We start from the raw sequence: 15,057 nt of genomic DNA on the forward strand, positions 1-15,057 counted from the left end.
GTCTTGAAGTCAAGACTGCAGGTGCGCACTTCAGCACCTTCATCTGTAAGACAGCAGACTTGGTCCTGGTGACATAAACAGACCTGTGACCTCGAGCCATCATCACACTCATCTCCTCTCTTGTTTTAAAGAAACCTCACAATGACGTTAAACCACAACCTCAAGAGGGAAAAAAAAAATCAGTTGTATCACCATGGTGACGTGACATCACAGCTTCCCACATTGGAACAAGGGCAGATAAAGCAAGTCAGCTTTAAACTGAGAGAATCTGGTTCATCTTTGACCAGACAACAAAAGAGACACCGATTTGTTGTAGGTGTTTAAAATCATGCGTTGACATGGACACAGTCACTGATGCCAAACTGAGGTCTGAGGAGCAGCAGCAGGTCTTTAGAAAGATTTGTTTATGGACCCAAATGGTCTTTAACTGGATTTACTCACATAAAGTTAACATATTTACACTTCTGGCACAAAAGCTTGAACGGATTTAAACTGGAAATATTAAATAATACTATACTTTATGGCGCTTTCACATGTTTTGCTATAAGGACGTTTCCCAGAGATGGTGCTGATCATAACAATAAGACAATAACAATCATTCGTAATGTTTTACTATAAATTGATTCACCGCGCTTGTCATGAAAATGTCTCGTTTAGTTTTTTATGAGACTTTTAAAAGCGAAGAAAATGATTTTATTTTTAAAACCTGCAGTCTTCAGACGCTTGAAAGATAATAAATGAATAATCCATGACAAAAATAGGAGTAGAAAAACAGATTAACACACTAATTAAACTGTTAACTGCAGCTACTAACTAGGGAATGGGATAGAAAACAGAAGAGTTTAAACGCAGCAATTAACAACCAAGGAGTTAATACAAGAATTACATGTATTGCAATTCATATTAATGACATTATTACTTGTTTTTGCAATTTTTTTGTCCCAACTTACTCCTAATATCTAGTAAAAAAGTTCCTAAAATCTCTAAAGTCTTGTGTTTGTGACACAGAAACACTTGAAATCCCTCACAGTCGTGCAGACAAACAGTGACTTTTTTCAACTAAGGCTTCAATAGCATTCCCGAGATGCTGCAACACCTTGAGTCAACATCTCACTATTCTCTGAAAAAAAAAAGAAAAAGGGGGGCGAGGCCGCCGCGCCGTCGACCACTCTTGACCCTTTATACTCTGCCGGTCTGAGATACAAACACGTCTCGCTATATTTAAACTTATTTTCTCTTTACATTACAGCTGTGAATAAAGAACAACAGCCATTAAAATTAAAAACAAACATCTTTATATGCTCCTGAAACACAACAATCAGTTTCAAAGGTCACAGAAACTGACATTGGCTTAAGTACAGAATATTCTAACTAAACACAATAAATATCATTAAAAAAAGGCATTTATTTCACTACATTTTTATGTAAAAGCCATCAATGTGATAAAATCCAATCGAAGTTAAAAGCAGCTAAATTATTTGCACTTTTGCAAGTGCTTTTCAGAATAAAAGTTATAAAATGGAAGAAAAAAAAAAGTTTCCATGGAGTTCACTGTGAAGTTGCTTGTGTGTGAGTGTGTGTGCGTCTCCTACTGCTCATCTGAAAAGTCCCACTTTCTTCTTCTTTGGTTTAGAGGGCGGTCGCTCTGCAGGGACAGTCCTTGCAGGACGGGACTGGGGACAAAAAGGATATATATATATATATAAATATCACCATATTTGAAGTTTGGACACATGTCTGTCCCCACATTACCAAATAACAGCCAAAAATGTGCAGTAAATTTACAAACATAATCGTAAAATGCAAATACGTGAGTCCGTTCCTCATAAAACCCCTCAAAAAGACGCTGCTTATGTAGTGATTCCTTTAAAATAATGCTGTTGACAGTGGAGCTGATGATGTACCTGCTGGACTGTGGCTCTTTTAGCCATTTTGGCTCCAGCCTCCTCCGTCTGACCGTTGCGGTCACGCTCCTGGTCGCTCTCGACCGTTTCACCGCTGACAGATCCAACGCCTGAAGGCCGAGGACAAAAGACGGTCAAATACACACAAGTTATGTCAATTTATCTTCACTTCTTTTGACCAATATCTACAAACGCGAAATCACAATACGACACAGAAAATGTAACCGTATTTAAGTTCCCATTTTGTGTTCCATTATCCGAGAGTTCCGTCCACTTTAAACCAGACAAACCTAAAGATGGAGTGAGGTCAGGATCCTCGTCGTTGTCGCCGTCGCGGCGCTCCTCTGAGAGTTTGCGTTTTTGCGCGCGCTCGGTTCCGTGAGCGACGACCGCCGCGTACAGGCCCTGCAGGTCCGCGTCGAAGCCTAGCGCGTCCTTCTGCTCGGAAAGCAGCGGAGGAAGAGCCTGAGGAGACACAAGAGGAAGACGGACTTGAAGGTAAGTGACATGTTTCCTAAAACTAAACTAAAAAATGTGTTTTCAAAAATCCACAGGGAGTCACATGGTCTGTTGTGAACTTTCATCACAGTTTACAGACTCTTATTTTTTACTGCCTCAACTTTAACCTGCTCTACTTTTATTAGCAACACTTCAGGTGTGTTCACCTCAAGGCTTTACACCCAAATAAAAAGGTTACAGAGGGAAGATTGATTATAGTTTAAATATAGCAAGCTGGGAAGAATCAATACTTTTCCCCCCAGAGAGATTATGTAAGTTTTTATTCCCAATAGAAAAACAGCAACAAAAGCACAACTCAAGTTACAGTAGAGCAAAATAAACAGTTGATGTGGTTAATTCCTGCACTATAATCAGGTATATTCCCCTATATTTAGTGTTTGTTTGCCTTTAATCACATGAAACCACACATCTTCTAATTAAATTATCAAGGTTATTCGGTATAATCCCTTATTCTGGAGCTTTAGGGCCAGTGGATTAACTAAGAAACTTAATTGGAAGTTTCCTTTTTAGCAGCTTGGTGCAGCTTGTTTGTTTTATGGCCCCCCCCACTATTGGAGTCACATGTCTGAGGTGTGATGCAGGGTGTGCTGGGATCGCGATAAGCCTCTAATCAAAGCCGCGTTATTGGCACAGCTGACCACAGGTAGACTTGTGAGCCGGAACAACTGCAACACACACACACACACACACACACAAACACCCGGCAGTCCCTCGGACCGCAGGCCTGACAGATAAGGGTGCGTGTAAACTCATGCGACATTATGCGAACACACGGCCGACGTGTAGAAAAACACACGCTTTTCACTAAATCCTTCTTCTTCTTCTTTTTTTTCCACCAATGGAGAGGACAAACTCTCCAAATTAGCTCCTCAAATATTGACCAGGAGAAATTGGTGGTCTCCCGCTCGCTGTCAGTGCTGAGGGGCTCCTAAACACACTTTGGTCAGGTTCCGAGGTTTCGCATTGATTTATTTTTGTTATTTGTTTGTTTAAATATCGTAAAAATAAATGTATGCTCCAGTGAGGCTTAGTTCTGCTTTGGGCACAGAGACACCAATGTGCCGAGGGGGGGAGAGGAAGCAGCAGAAAGCCGATCCTTATTCTCTCATTATTCCCACTGTCAGCAGCCTGGCCTTCACTTTAACTGATTTCATCAGAAATATTGTGTTCAAAGAGTGTGAGGAGGGAGGCAGTAATGCAACGTTATGGCTCCAAACTGCAAAATAACTGTAAAATAACAATAAAAAGTCAAGTTTGGTATTTGATAAACCTTAAAAACTAGATGTTCAAACTATAATCTTGGTCACAAGTGTCAAAACACAGGAAATTTAATTTGCAGCGATTTACCGAGATTGTTTCAGAAGGTGTCAGACGGTCAAGAAACCATAGAAAAAACATTGATTTACGACATCGAGATCATCAAAACGACCATATACCTTCATTAGTTTAACTTAAAAGATCCAGTATGTTAGCATTAGTGACACCTAATGGTGAGACTGCAGATTGTCAGGGAACTACAGAGGCCTTCACGTGCCAAAAAAGATGTTCTTCTTCATATAAAACAAGGCCCTTGCTTCAACTACATACACAATATACACTTAATGATGGCTATTATGTTTAATTTCTGTCATTAGACCTTTCTAAATATTACTTGGAAGTTATTTGATAAATTTGGGAACTGTGTGTCTGAGAAATACGGGGATAAGAAAGATAGCCATTGCAGGAGGTCTGCATTAGGACCTTGTTTGTCCTTTTCGTCACGTCTTAGCCTTTGTTCTGTGCACATCTTGGCTTCCACACCTCTCTGTATTTTAGGACAGGTATGAAAGTGGCCTCAGGGCGCGACCGCAGCAGCAGCAGCAGTGACAGGATTGTTACCCGCTGCTACTGCTGCTGCTGCTGCTGACCACAAACGAAATGCCAGACGAGAAAATAAAAAGGTGATTACGGCAGGTCAATGGCCTCTCGCTCCCGTTTTGTCGAGCCGTGTAATGTTCTGGAAATTTCCTCTCGGCTCTAGTAGCAGAACAAAGTCCTCCAACCGCAGAGGAAATGAGCAGGGAGGGCGGAGAAAGGGGAGGAGGAGGAGGAGGAGAGCTCACCTGGTGGCCAAACCCCCAAACCCTGCCCTCCTGACCAAAGTAAAGCATCATGTGCGGTGAAGGTGATGAGAGGAAGGGGGGAGAGTTGGCAGAAAGCTGGTGTGTCTCTATTATTAGCAGGTAAACAGCTCTGCTTTTGGACACGCTCTCGCTCCTGCTGCTGCTGTTGTTTTTGTTGATGTTGTTTGAGGATCTGGTGCCAGAGAGTCTCCCGCTCTCTTTCCCCCCTCATCCTTGCCCGCCGTCACTGACCTCATGTCCCTCACTCGCCTTGACCTCATTTCTCTCAGCTTCCTGTTCCCGAGTCTGTGAGGGATGTGAGGTCCTCGGGGAAAAAGGGACTGGACAGTTACGCTTCTCAAAATGTAGAATGACACAATCAGAGTCAGCTGACTGTCATGGGTTAAAGCAGGGCTAGCTCCACCTGGACCGTACCATACCATCACCGGTTATTTTGGTACAAGAAACATGCACCGTACCGATCCGTTCCAATCGTTGGAAACGCGGCTTTACATTCAAGTCGCTGTCAAATCAATCAAAATCAGCTCCGCACGACTCTCTTCTCTGTTTCTGTGTTGATATGCACACAGGAAGTGGTTTGTTTTATGTCAAGACAGACAAAAGCAACAGAAACGTTGCACAAGTAAAGTGAGACGACCGAACAGAGGTCTGTTAAAGACGGATAAAAGATTCAGAAGTGAATCTACGGCTTAAAAAACCTGCAGTTTGATGGGATAAACACCTCTTGACCCCTGGTGTATACACACTCAGTCAGTGCTGATAGCATCACCAAACAAAGGCAGAATCACAACATTAACAAAAGTCACACGCTACAGCTTTAAGGATTAAACTCGGGCAAACACGCAGAAAATAAATTGGGTGTTAGAAAGAAAAACCATCCGTGCATATGTGTATGTTGAGACGCTGCCAAAACCAGTCAACTGCTCAGAGGAGCGAACTCCAGATGCTGGACATCCATCTTGTGTCGGCTGAAGAAAGCCTAATATTTGTTTGTGGCTCACATTCATCTTCAAGTCGCTTCAGCTTTCTCGCCGCACGCTGACACACGCCGTTGCCGCTACACTCGGTGACACGAGTGACACAAAACAAAACATTTACTCCAGGAGGAGGTCCCTACACGCGCGGCGCGTTTCACGTTTATGGACGGACGGACGACTGCAGTGTTTTGTGTCCCTGCACGCTTTCATGTTGCTCACAGTCTCATGATGTCTTTTGCGGGACGCCACACTCAGCCGGTCCAGGCCGGGGCTCGACCCAGCGAGCAGCAGCTGTAGAGGGGGAGCAGCCAGGCCACAGAAGGCCTAATTACAGACCCGGAGCAGGGGACAACCCTGTGGAAACTGTGCGCAACTGACAGAAGGCACAGGAGGAGGCGGGGGAAGATCTACTGTAAGGAGATGTTTTTGTTTTGCCGACTTTCACTCATTTTTATACTCGTTTTACTACAGCTGCAACTATGTGGAAGAGCAAAAGTCCACAAACCAAAGCTGTTCAGTTTACACTTACATAAAGAAGCAAATCCTCACATTTTAACAGCTGGTTTTTGACATTTTGTTCAATAATGCCTGTCGGAAATGTCAAATGTTTCAAAAAACCTTTCTGGAAATAAACTCACATGCAAAAAAGGAAGGAGCGACTACCAGGAAGTTCGCCCTCACTTTCACGTGGACGTGTGCGTGTCCCTCGCTGGTATCAGCCTCGCCTACTTACCACCCAGGTCCTGAATTCCTCAGGTATGTGAGATAAAAAGCTGCTCGCTCTGTTTATGCGAGTCAATGATTGATGGAGGAGGACAAAAGGAGAAGACGAGGCATGGCTTCACCCGCCGATATCATCAATACACAACCGCACACGCATTACATTTTTTTATATATACGCACATACATAAACATATATATATCTATACATACACATACATATATATACACATATTTTTTTTTTTCGCATCGGCTTCTTAAAAGTTCTCACCAATTGAGTTTTATTTATTTATTTTTCAGTTTACTTAATTCTATGTTTGTCATTTTGTATTTGATGCTTCTTTTTTGCATATCTTCTTCTATTCGTGTAAACTTTATTTTCTATAACATAACTCACTATATTAAATACCTCATATATGCCCCTTGTGTAAAGTTGAGTCTACACCGAGCACAGAGAATTACATTAGTGGTAATAATGTTGCATTGTTTTCTCAAAACATTGAGGCAAAACCTTTTAAAACAATTATGGGTTTTGTCTTAAAATGTGTTTAAATAGTGCATGATCAAATATACTAGATACAATTATGGTGTGATATATCATTATTGATGTATTACAGAGCCTTAATTCTAGTTTACTTTTAAATGATATTTGGCTTTTGGACACAAAATAAACATCATTTCTAAGTATCGAATGACTTGTTCACCTCCACCTTTATTAACATTATTAAAGCATGATTATGGAAAAACTACTAAACCAATTTGGACCAAACTTTTATAAAAAGGCTTTTATAAAGTCAATAGAGTATATAAATAACATCCTAAATAACAGTTTTCTCCAATAGCATCTGAACCGTGACATCCATTAATTTGTTAATCAATTAATCAAGCGTTTTCTGATTTTTCAGCTTCTTAAATGTGAATATTTTCTGGTTTCTTTGCGCCGTATAACAAAGAAATCATCAAAACGGAGTCATTAAAAAACAAGACATTCAAGAACATCATCATTTCCAGGTTTGGTAAACACCGATCAACACTTTCCAACATTTTCTGATATTGTACGGACAAACACTCGATCGATCGAGGAAATGATCCAAAGATTAAGCGATGATGAAAATAAACCGTTATGACCCTATCGCAGTTGCCCATAAGCGTGTGGCGTCGCCACATCCACCACAAACCTGATGACGGAGCCGTAAGTAAAAGTAAAAATATCTGCGACCAGGTTGAAACATCTGATGGAACGACTAAAAACAGAAGAGCGCGGACTCTTCAAACATGCACATGTTGTACAATGTTCATTAAAAAAAAAATCACTTCTATTTAACAAGGATTTTCCTTATTTCTAATCCATCAACATCTGCAGCTTTCCTTTATTCTTTATGTCATGTTTGGCTGCTCGGAGTCAAAGTATGTATTTTGGACTTTGTCAGCTGCTGTGGTCATTGGATGAAAAAAAAAGAAAAAAGTTTCCTGCTCTGCTCTTAACTAAACTTAGCGTCTCTGGTCGAAGCAAACAGATATTAGGATTTGAGTGAACGGCTTCATGTGGAGAGCTACTGTGGCCTTGAAGAGTAACGTCTTCAGCAGACAGAAAACTGCACATCTCTCTACAACACAAACGAAGAGAAGGAAATCCAAGCACAAAAAGCACAAAACAACTCATGCTCAGGCAAAAAAAGGAGTTACAAATGCCAAATACTGGTTCAATCACACAACTCTGCGCAGCTCAAGTGAGGTGTTTTATTCACAAGTGGCCACTAATTGTTGGATGTCATTATATTGCAGCGCGGTCGCCGCAGAGCTGTGAAGCCACCGTCTCATGAAACAGGAAGTGGGCAACATTCCCAAACGGTGACAATTCAATTCAGGGCTGACAACTGTGACACTGCACTGGAAAGTGCAAAGCGTGTGTCAGCATGGCTCACACACACACACACACACACACACACACAAGCACACACACACATGAATGGTGAGGATAAAAACACAACCTTGGTGACACACACACACACACACACACACACGCACCAACACTTAGCTCTGGAAAACCAAAACCATGCGTCACAGCCTGCTCTGTGTGGACCAGCAGACACTCCCCTCTGCCCGGTCATGAGCTGCTGCCACCACACATACACACAACGCTAACACACACACACACACACACAAAACACTGCAAATTTAAATTGAAAGTGAAGCTGATGAATCTCTGAAGAACATCTCTTTTTATCCTCAGTTAAATCAAAACGCTTGCAAGCGCGTGTGTGTACTTGTATTTATATCTTTGTGAGGTCCAAAAACACGTACAATCCTATCTTTGTGGGGACATTTTGTCTGGGCCCCACAACTCTAAAGGGCTTTTTCAGGTTAGGCTCTTAGTTGTGATGGTTAAGGTTCTGATACGGGGCTAGGGAACGCATTAGGTCAACGATGTGTCCTCACTAAGATATAAAAACAACTGTGAGTGTGTGTGTGTATCAGTGGGAAGCATGGGCTAATTCCACCCGCGCAAATGTTGACCTGTGCTGGGTGGGGTGTTTGTGTGGCGAGGCTGCAGTAGAAAATAAAAGCTCCTGCTCCTGTCATCGTCGCCGTCTCTCCTCCACTGTCCCTCTGACCTTCATTCCCCTCCGTGTGGGAAACAAAGGCCACAAATGGCGCAAGCACAAACGCACTCTTGTGGAAATGGTGAAGGAGGGAGTGATGAGGAGGATATTGGTCTTTTGGTGCTCGCCGAGCAAATATCTGGAAATGTCAAAGAAGCTCGAGTTCACGGAAGGAGAGAACTAAAGCTGAAGCATCTGTTAGTCAATTATATACTCCATATTAATCAATAAAGAGGCTTTTTTATTACTGTATATTCACTTTCGCCTACAGAGTACTCTCTACAGCCGTGTTTCCCACAAGAAGAACAGCTCAGTTCGGTATGATATGTATTTTTTTGTGATACCGCCAAAATAAAAGGCCCCAACCGCTCCAGTTTTGGTAGCCTTCCCTTGGGGTACCAGAGTAAAATGGCCGCTTTAACGGCTGCAGTCTATTCTCAAACAAAAAGACTGGTTGAGACAAACGGCCACAAGCTGAGCAGGAAAGAAAGAGCTGCAGGATGTCAATGACACTATTGCTATGCTGAACCATCATGGAAACCGTGTAAAAAGACTGACTGTTCACACACAGTGAGATCAACATGGTCAAGAAACCAGGAGAGGAAGAAGAAACCTATGAATTTCAGCCATTTGTAGACAAAAATCTGAATTTCCGAGATTTCCAACCCCGACGTGGGACTTCCACGACTGCCACTGCCACACAAACACTGCTACTTTTACTGTGAACAGCACTTTGATTTATAACGTTTTCCTGAGAAAATAATGGTCTCAATTGCTAGTTTAAGGTTGACTTTTTTTGACTCATCAATGGACATTGAGTTCAGAATCTTTTCTAAATCTTCCTTAGTAACTCTTCCCTGAACCGATCTTGACAACGGTCTCCTGATTGAAGGAGTTCAAAGAATTGGTTCGACGGCCTATCGTGTCAATGTCGCCATGGAGACAGACACAAGACACACACAGGCATGCAAAGTCCCTACCTTGATAGACAAATATTACACACTCACGCTAAACGCCTTCACTCTTTCACTGACTCACACACAATGGCGGAGACAGTAAGTGTGTGTGTGTGTGTGTGTGAGAGATTCTCCTTTGAAGTCATCCCGGTGACATTTTTCTCAAACACATTTAATTTCAGTTGGGTCTTTGGTCTGAACGCAGCCTCTTCGCAGCCCGGTGGAATTTGCCAGGAGAGAGGAAGACTTTGATCTGCGGCAGCGGTCTTCTTTGCCTTCTGTGGTCAGGTCCGACCTGTGCACCCACCCCTGCTCCACCATCATATACGGTCACAAAGACAGAGCAGCCACTGTGACACCGATGTAGCTTTCCATGACTCCTTGTACCTGAGCTGGAGCCTTTCCACCATCTAAAAGTGTGATTCTTTCCTGGTTTGTCCTTTTAGACAAACAGGGTCAACAAACACGCTGGCTTCCTTCCTGAAAACCACCACTGTGATGCAACTGATGAGTCAAACGGACGATGAATTACACTACAGTGTGGTGCTGCAGAGTCAACCGGGGAGGGAAATTTCCCTGCATTCAAGTTTTCATTCAACATTCACCTTTACAAAAAAAACAAAAAAAAAAACAAGAAGTCCTCAACCTGCAGTTGTGACCTTTACATGAAATCTGATTTCTTACCGTGTAGAACAATAGTTATTCTACAAGAATTAAGGGCAGCATAAGTTCAGCTAATTTTAGTTTTGATTCAAATCATACGTCACTTTGCCAGTCACCGAGTGTCGTCACTGGGAGAGTTATGAGCGAAACGTCCGACACAAGAATCAAAAATACACCGTGGTCCATCGGCGAGGTGCAGACGTCGATGAGAGGATCCAGAGAGAGCGCGACTTAAGAACCACTTTAAGCTGCAGTTAAAACTGCGTTTGCTGACAAAGCTTACGTTAAAATGCTTGCTCCCTTCACCAGGGCGGTCAATTTTTACATGAAATCCAGATAGTTGAAACGTGGAACCTTTAAATCTTGTTCATGCACAGCCTAGAAGCTCATCACACCGTCTAAAGTAATTACCACTAGTCCAGCAGACTAAATCCACTTTGAATCCTGAAGAAAAACACTAAAAATGAAAACAATGATGTTATGTTGTTCTCAGAACCCGGTGGACAATCACAATCTGACTTTCCAGGACCAATTTCCTCAAATTCAAGGACCTAATGTGCCGGCAACTTCTAATGGCCGCTTCGTCCATGATGGCGTCCACTTTTATTGATTTACAGCACGCACTACATCTGGACAAGTGATTGTCCTTGGGATCTTGGATCCTAGACCTCACATCATTAGCTTGCTCTTGCTTAACTTTACTCGCTCATTGTTCGGCCTGGAATCTCACGTCAACAGTGGAGAGAGACAGTGGACAGTGTCCAAAACACTGATAGTAATGAGTCTACGTGCATCAAGCAATGTAGGACATGCGCTAGTAGGTGGCGTCGTAACAAACAAGGGAGACATTTATTCAGCTCAATATCAAATGAACTCCTTTCTTGCACAAAATTCAAGAACTTTCAACGACTCATGTCTATTTTGGACGACTTTCAAAAACTTTCAAGGGCCTTGAGGAGTTGGAAAGGTATTATTCAAAATAAGAAACACTCCATCACATGAAAACTGAAGAACCCTGAAGTCAATGAGGTGAAAACTGAAACAACAAAGTTATAAATAAACCCAGAGCGAGCAGACAGGCACACCTTGACAATTCCACAGGTAGATTAGAAATACCTGGACACATGCCTCACACGCACACACACACACACACACACACGAGGAGTCAGTGGTCAACACAGTCAGAGATGATGAGAAATTCCACACCTTAATACAGTAAACACACTCATAGAGAAAAATCATCAGGGCTTGACTGGGCGGTAACATGCAGCGACTTTAAAGTGTGTCATGGCGACTCATGTTTCAGTCAGACAGAGAAAGAGAGAGAGAAAGAGAGAGAGAGGGAGGGAGAGAGAGAGTGCTGCTCGTTCCAGCGGTCGCAATGTTTTATTATGTGGTTCCTGCCACACTCGCCACAGCCGGTTAGCGATCAGGAATAAGAGAAGACGGCAAAAACAGACCCAAACAACAGGTTGCAAGGGCTGTGGTGTGTGTGTGCGTATGTGTGTGTGTTGCTGACCTCTCACCTTTGCCATGAAGTCCTCTCTGTACGTTTGCTCTTCAAAAACATCGGTCTGCAGCCGCTCTGGGTTCAAACACATACAGGAAATAGTTATACCAATAGTTATGGTCATTCCTGGGACAGCAGTAAGTTTTAATGATGTTACGGACAGTTCAAACAGGAGTTTATGCAACTTCCATCTATAATGTGTTGCTGCCAAATGTGTCCACATGTGACCTATGTGTACTAATGTGATAAATACTGTACGTGGTGTATACCTCTGGTGAGCGTGGCTCCGTTCTCCCTGTAGTCCTGGATCTCTGCGTCCTTCCTCATCAGCAGACATCCCAGCTGCGCAACCTGCCGCTGCAGTAGGCGGCTCATCGTCAGAAGGGGGCGCACTAGCTGAACGCAGGCCTGGAAGCACGCACACAGTGATGTGATGCCTCACAAAAACATTTTTTAAATGCAAAAAGCACTATGAAAAGTATTTCTAGTGGATTCCTTTTTCCATATTATTATTCCATATTATTATTCCATATTGCTTCACAGTGATATTTCCCGTGTGAGAAACACACTAACAAACAATCAGCAACTCACATCTGGGAAACTGATCACGTCTGCTATAAACAGACCATTCAATTCAGTGACGGGCTTTCTGTTGAACCTAAAATGTGGAGCGTACCATCGTGACAGGGGCGGGGGTGCAGTGAAACTCCCAGTAGAAGGGCAGCCCCGCCAGCTCGCTCTTCAGCCTCATAACCATGTTGCCACCCTCGCGTCTCGTCAGGGAGATCTGAGCTTCGTCGTCGGCTTGGTCGGTGCCGGTGCTGCTCCCTGACAGACAGGGCTGCACTACCTCGCACAGGTGGGAGAAGAAAGCCTTGACTGGGGCTCGCAAACGCTTGTTCAGCTCCTGGAGGAAGATATTAGAGGTTTTTTTTTTTGTATTAAATGAAATACAAACCTCCCTAAATTTAACATTTGATGAAATATGACCATCATGAACAGATGTATCAAAGACAATCGAGAAGAGATGCAGATTTGCTTTGTACCTGCGAACGTCTCTGAATGGCGGCCGAGTCCATCCACTCCTCCCACACGCAGACCATGTCCGTCAGCAGGATGTGGTATGAGGAGTCCCCAAACCAGGTCTTGGTGAGGAGCTGGCAGCCGCTGATGTTCACAGGAAGCCAGGGACGCTGGAGGAGGACGTCGGCCGGGGCTCCGCTGACCTCCATCGTGGCAGAAAGTATGGACTCCCTTAGGAGGACAGACGGATGGAGACTGTTAAGATTCAGGAAGACATGAAGCTCTTGATATCAAATGAAGTTGACTACAACTCCCAAGGTGCACCTCAGCGAGACACAAAACTGAAACAGGTCTTGTTTGTAAAATTAGGGACATCTAATGGTGAGACTGCTGATTATTCAATCTAATTATGGGTAATTCCTTTATGTCTGCTCAAAAACTGCTCTAAATAAGTGTGGATTTCAAGTTAAAGGCATCTGAAACTGTCACTTGGACACCAAGAAAGACATCATTTATTATTTATTGAGTAAAAAAATACAGAATACAGAACAGACTTTGAGTCAGAGCTGGTATAGACTTGTGAGAAAGTGTATGTTTTTGACAATGACCCTGGATTATGGATGTTTGTCCACGCCCACACCCAAAACGCGGTGTAATTTTCTTTTTTATCAAACGTGTTAAAATCACTCACCTCCAAGGAATGCGCTCCCAAAGCCTGGACCGAGATGTGTTAAAGCCGCGTTACAGACGCCGTCCCGGCCGCATAATCACCCCCTTTGGCCCGGGGACACCACAGTGGCAGCTCCTGCGGGTTACCTTCTCCTCTCCGTTGATCTGTAATGGGCCTGTTTTCTTGGAAAGAAAAGAGGTTTTTCTCGTCAGTGGCGTTTGAAACACGCAGCACGTTTCAGAGGTCGACTCATGCCAATTTGGGAAATCGCAAAAAAATACCAAAACAGTGACTTTATGACAACAAAGTGCAGCCGTACAAAGCTGGACACGAATGCTCGCGGTCAGAGGCTGACGTCCTGACACGCTCCCTTCTCGCCTGCAAGCGGAGCGCGTCAAACCAAACTCCGTTCATAAATCTTGAAGTCTGAACTTGAAAACCTCTTAACTCCCCAGGACACATTCCTACGACATATTCGTATAGGCCTTTAAACTTTGAAAATAGACATTCTTTCATTCGGTCAACATGACAGTTTACCAAAGTGAGGGAGAAAATAGAAACAGCTGTGACATGAGTACACGTTAGTTTATATTTTACAGACTGAACTCCATTTTAAAATCTAGGACTTTTAAGTGTCATTGGTTATAATCAAATATATTTCGGACACTGTTTATGATTTTAATACTGACTCTATGTCTCTGAATGATTCTTGAAAATCGGCATCGATCTCGCCTACTATAAACGGACGATTTTGCAGATTTTTTTCCATTTTCGGCAGACGATGGAACTTGGCAACAGTTTGCCTTTTGGCATTGTGGACACTACTATCTGATAAAATGTCTGATAAATGTCGTTATTCTGCCATGGCATCTTAAAAGCACACCCTGATACGTGTTCAAATATTAAAAAAGCACATTAGCACTTCAAATGTACCAACATTAGCAAGAGACGCAGCTCCAGTGGCAAGATCTTGTTGACAGGTCCGGCTGGCTTACAAGCCCGGTGGCAAACAACATTGCATTTCAAACGTTCCGCTCAATGCTGATCCTCCTCCTATCAAGACAATCAGTCAATGAATCAATCAATTAGACTTTATTGATACAGCATTTTTCAAGCAAAAGAAACGACTAAGGAAGAGCCGATGAGGAAACAGCAGAGACCAAAAATAGTAATATTTGAACAGAAATAAAATAAAATAAATACTTATAAACTTAAACTTGTAAACTGTAAACTAAATATATATATAAAACTGAATAGTCAGCCCTAAAAACACAAGAAAAACATAAAAATAATAATAATTGTATATACTTTTATATATATATGTATATATATATATACTATTCTGTTATTATCTTTGTGTGGCTTGTTTTGGTTTGCGTCAGCTTTTAG

At 42.6% G+C, this 15,057-nt stretch overlaps 1 protein-coding gene across 3 annotated transcripts; it reads right to left on the reverse strand.

The window, feature by feature from the left end:
- Positions 1-348: 348 nt before the first annotated feature.
- Positions 349-14,667, reverse strand: nhej1 (nonhomologous end-joining factor 1). 3 transcript variants are annotated; one of them, XM_044019023.1, is made up of 9 exons: positions 14,606-14,667; positions 13,690-13,843; positions 13,022-13,229; positions 12,652-12,882; positions 12,245-12,383; positions 11,992-12,050; positions 2,195-2,369; positions 1,905-2,014; positions 349-1,673 (listed from the first exon to the last, which is right to left on the reverse strand). In XM_044019023.1, exons 3-9 carry the CDS (start codon positions 13,205-13,207, stop codon positions 1,596-1,598), a joined length of 978 nt encoding a protein of 325 aa, XP_043874958.1. In that variant the 5' UTR covers positions 13,208-13,229; positions 13,690-13,843; positions 14,606-14,667; the 3' UTR covers positions 349-1,595. The 3 variants fall into 3 exon arrangements, with proteins under 3 accessions (XP_043874958.1, XP_043874959.1, XP_043874960.1); XM_044019024.1 differs by having other exon boundaries at positions 13,690-13,850; XM_044019025.1 differs by having other exon boundaries at positions 13,690-13,850; positions 14,602-14,620.
- Positions 14,668-15,057: the final 390 nt, after the last annotated feature.

This window comes from Solea senegalensis, linkage group LG2, assembly GCF_019176455.1.
Source record: "Solea senegalensis isolate Sse05_10M linkage group LG2, IFAPA_SoseM_1, whole genome shotgun sequence".
NCBI classification, from domain to species: domain Eukaryota; kingdom Metazoa; phylum Chordata; class Actinopteri; order Pleuronectiformes; family Soleidae; genus Solea; species Solea senegalensis.

Coding starts and splice junctions, on each gene's coding strand:
- nhej1 (XM_044019023.1), bottom strand. CDS start 13,207: ATGGAGGTCAGCGGAGCCCCGGCCGACGTCCTCCTCCAGCGTCCCTGG. Junction 12,883..13,021: donor CCATTCAGAGACGTTCGCAG/GTACAAAGCAAA, acceptor ATCTTCCTCCAG/GAGCTGAACAAGCGTTTGCG. Junction 1,674..1,904: donor AAAGAGCCACAGTCCAGCAG/GTACATCATCAG, acceptor TTTTGTCCCCAG/TCCCGTCCTGCAAGGACTGT.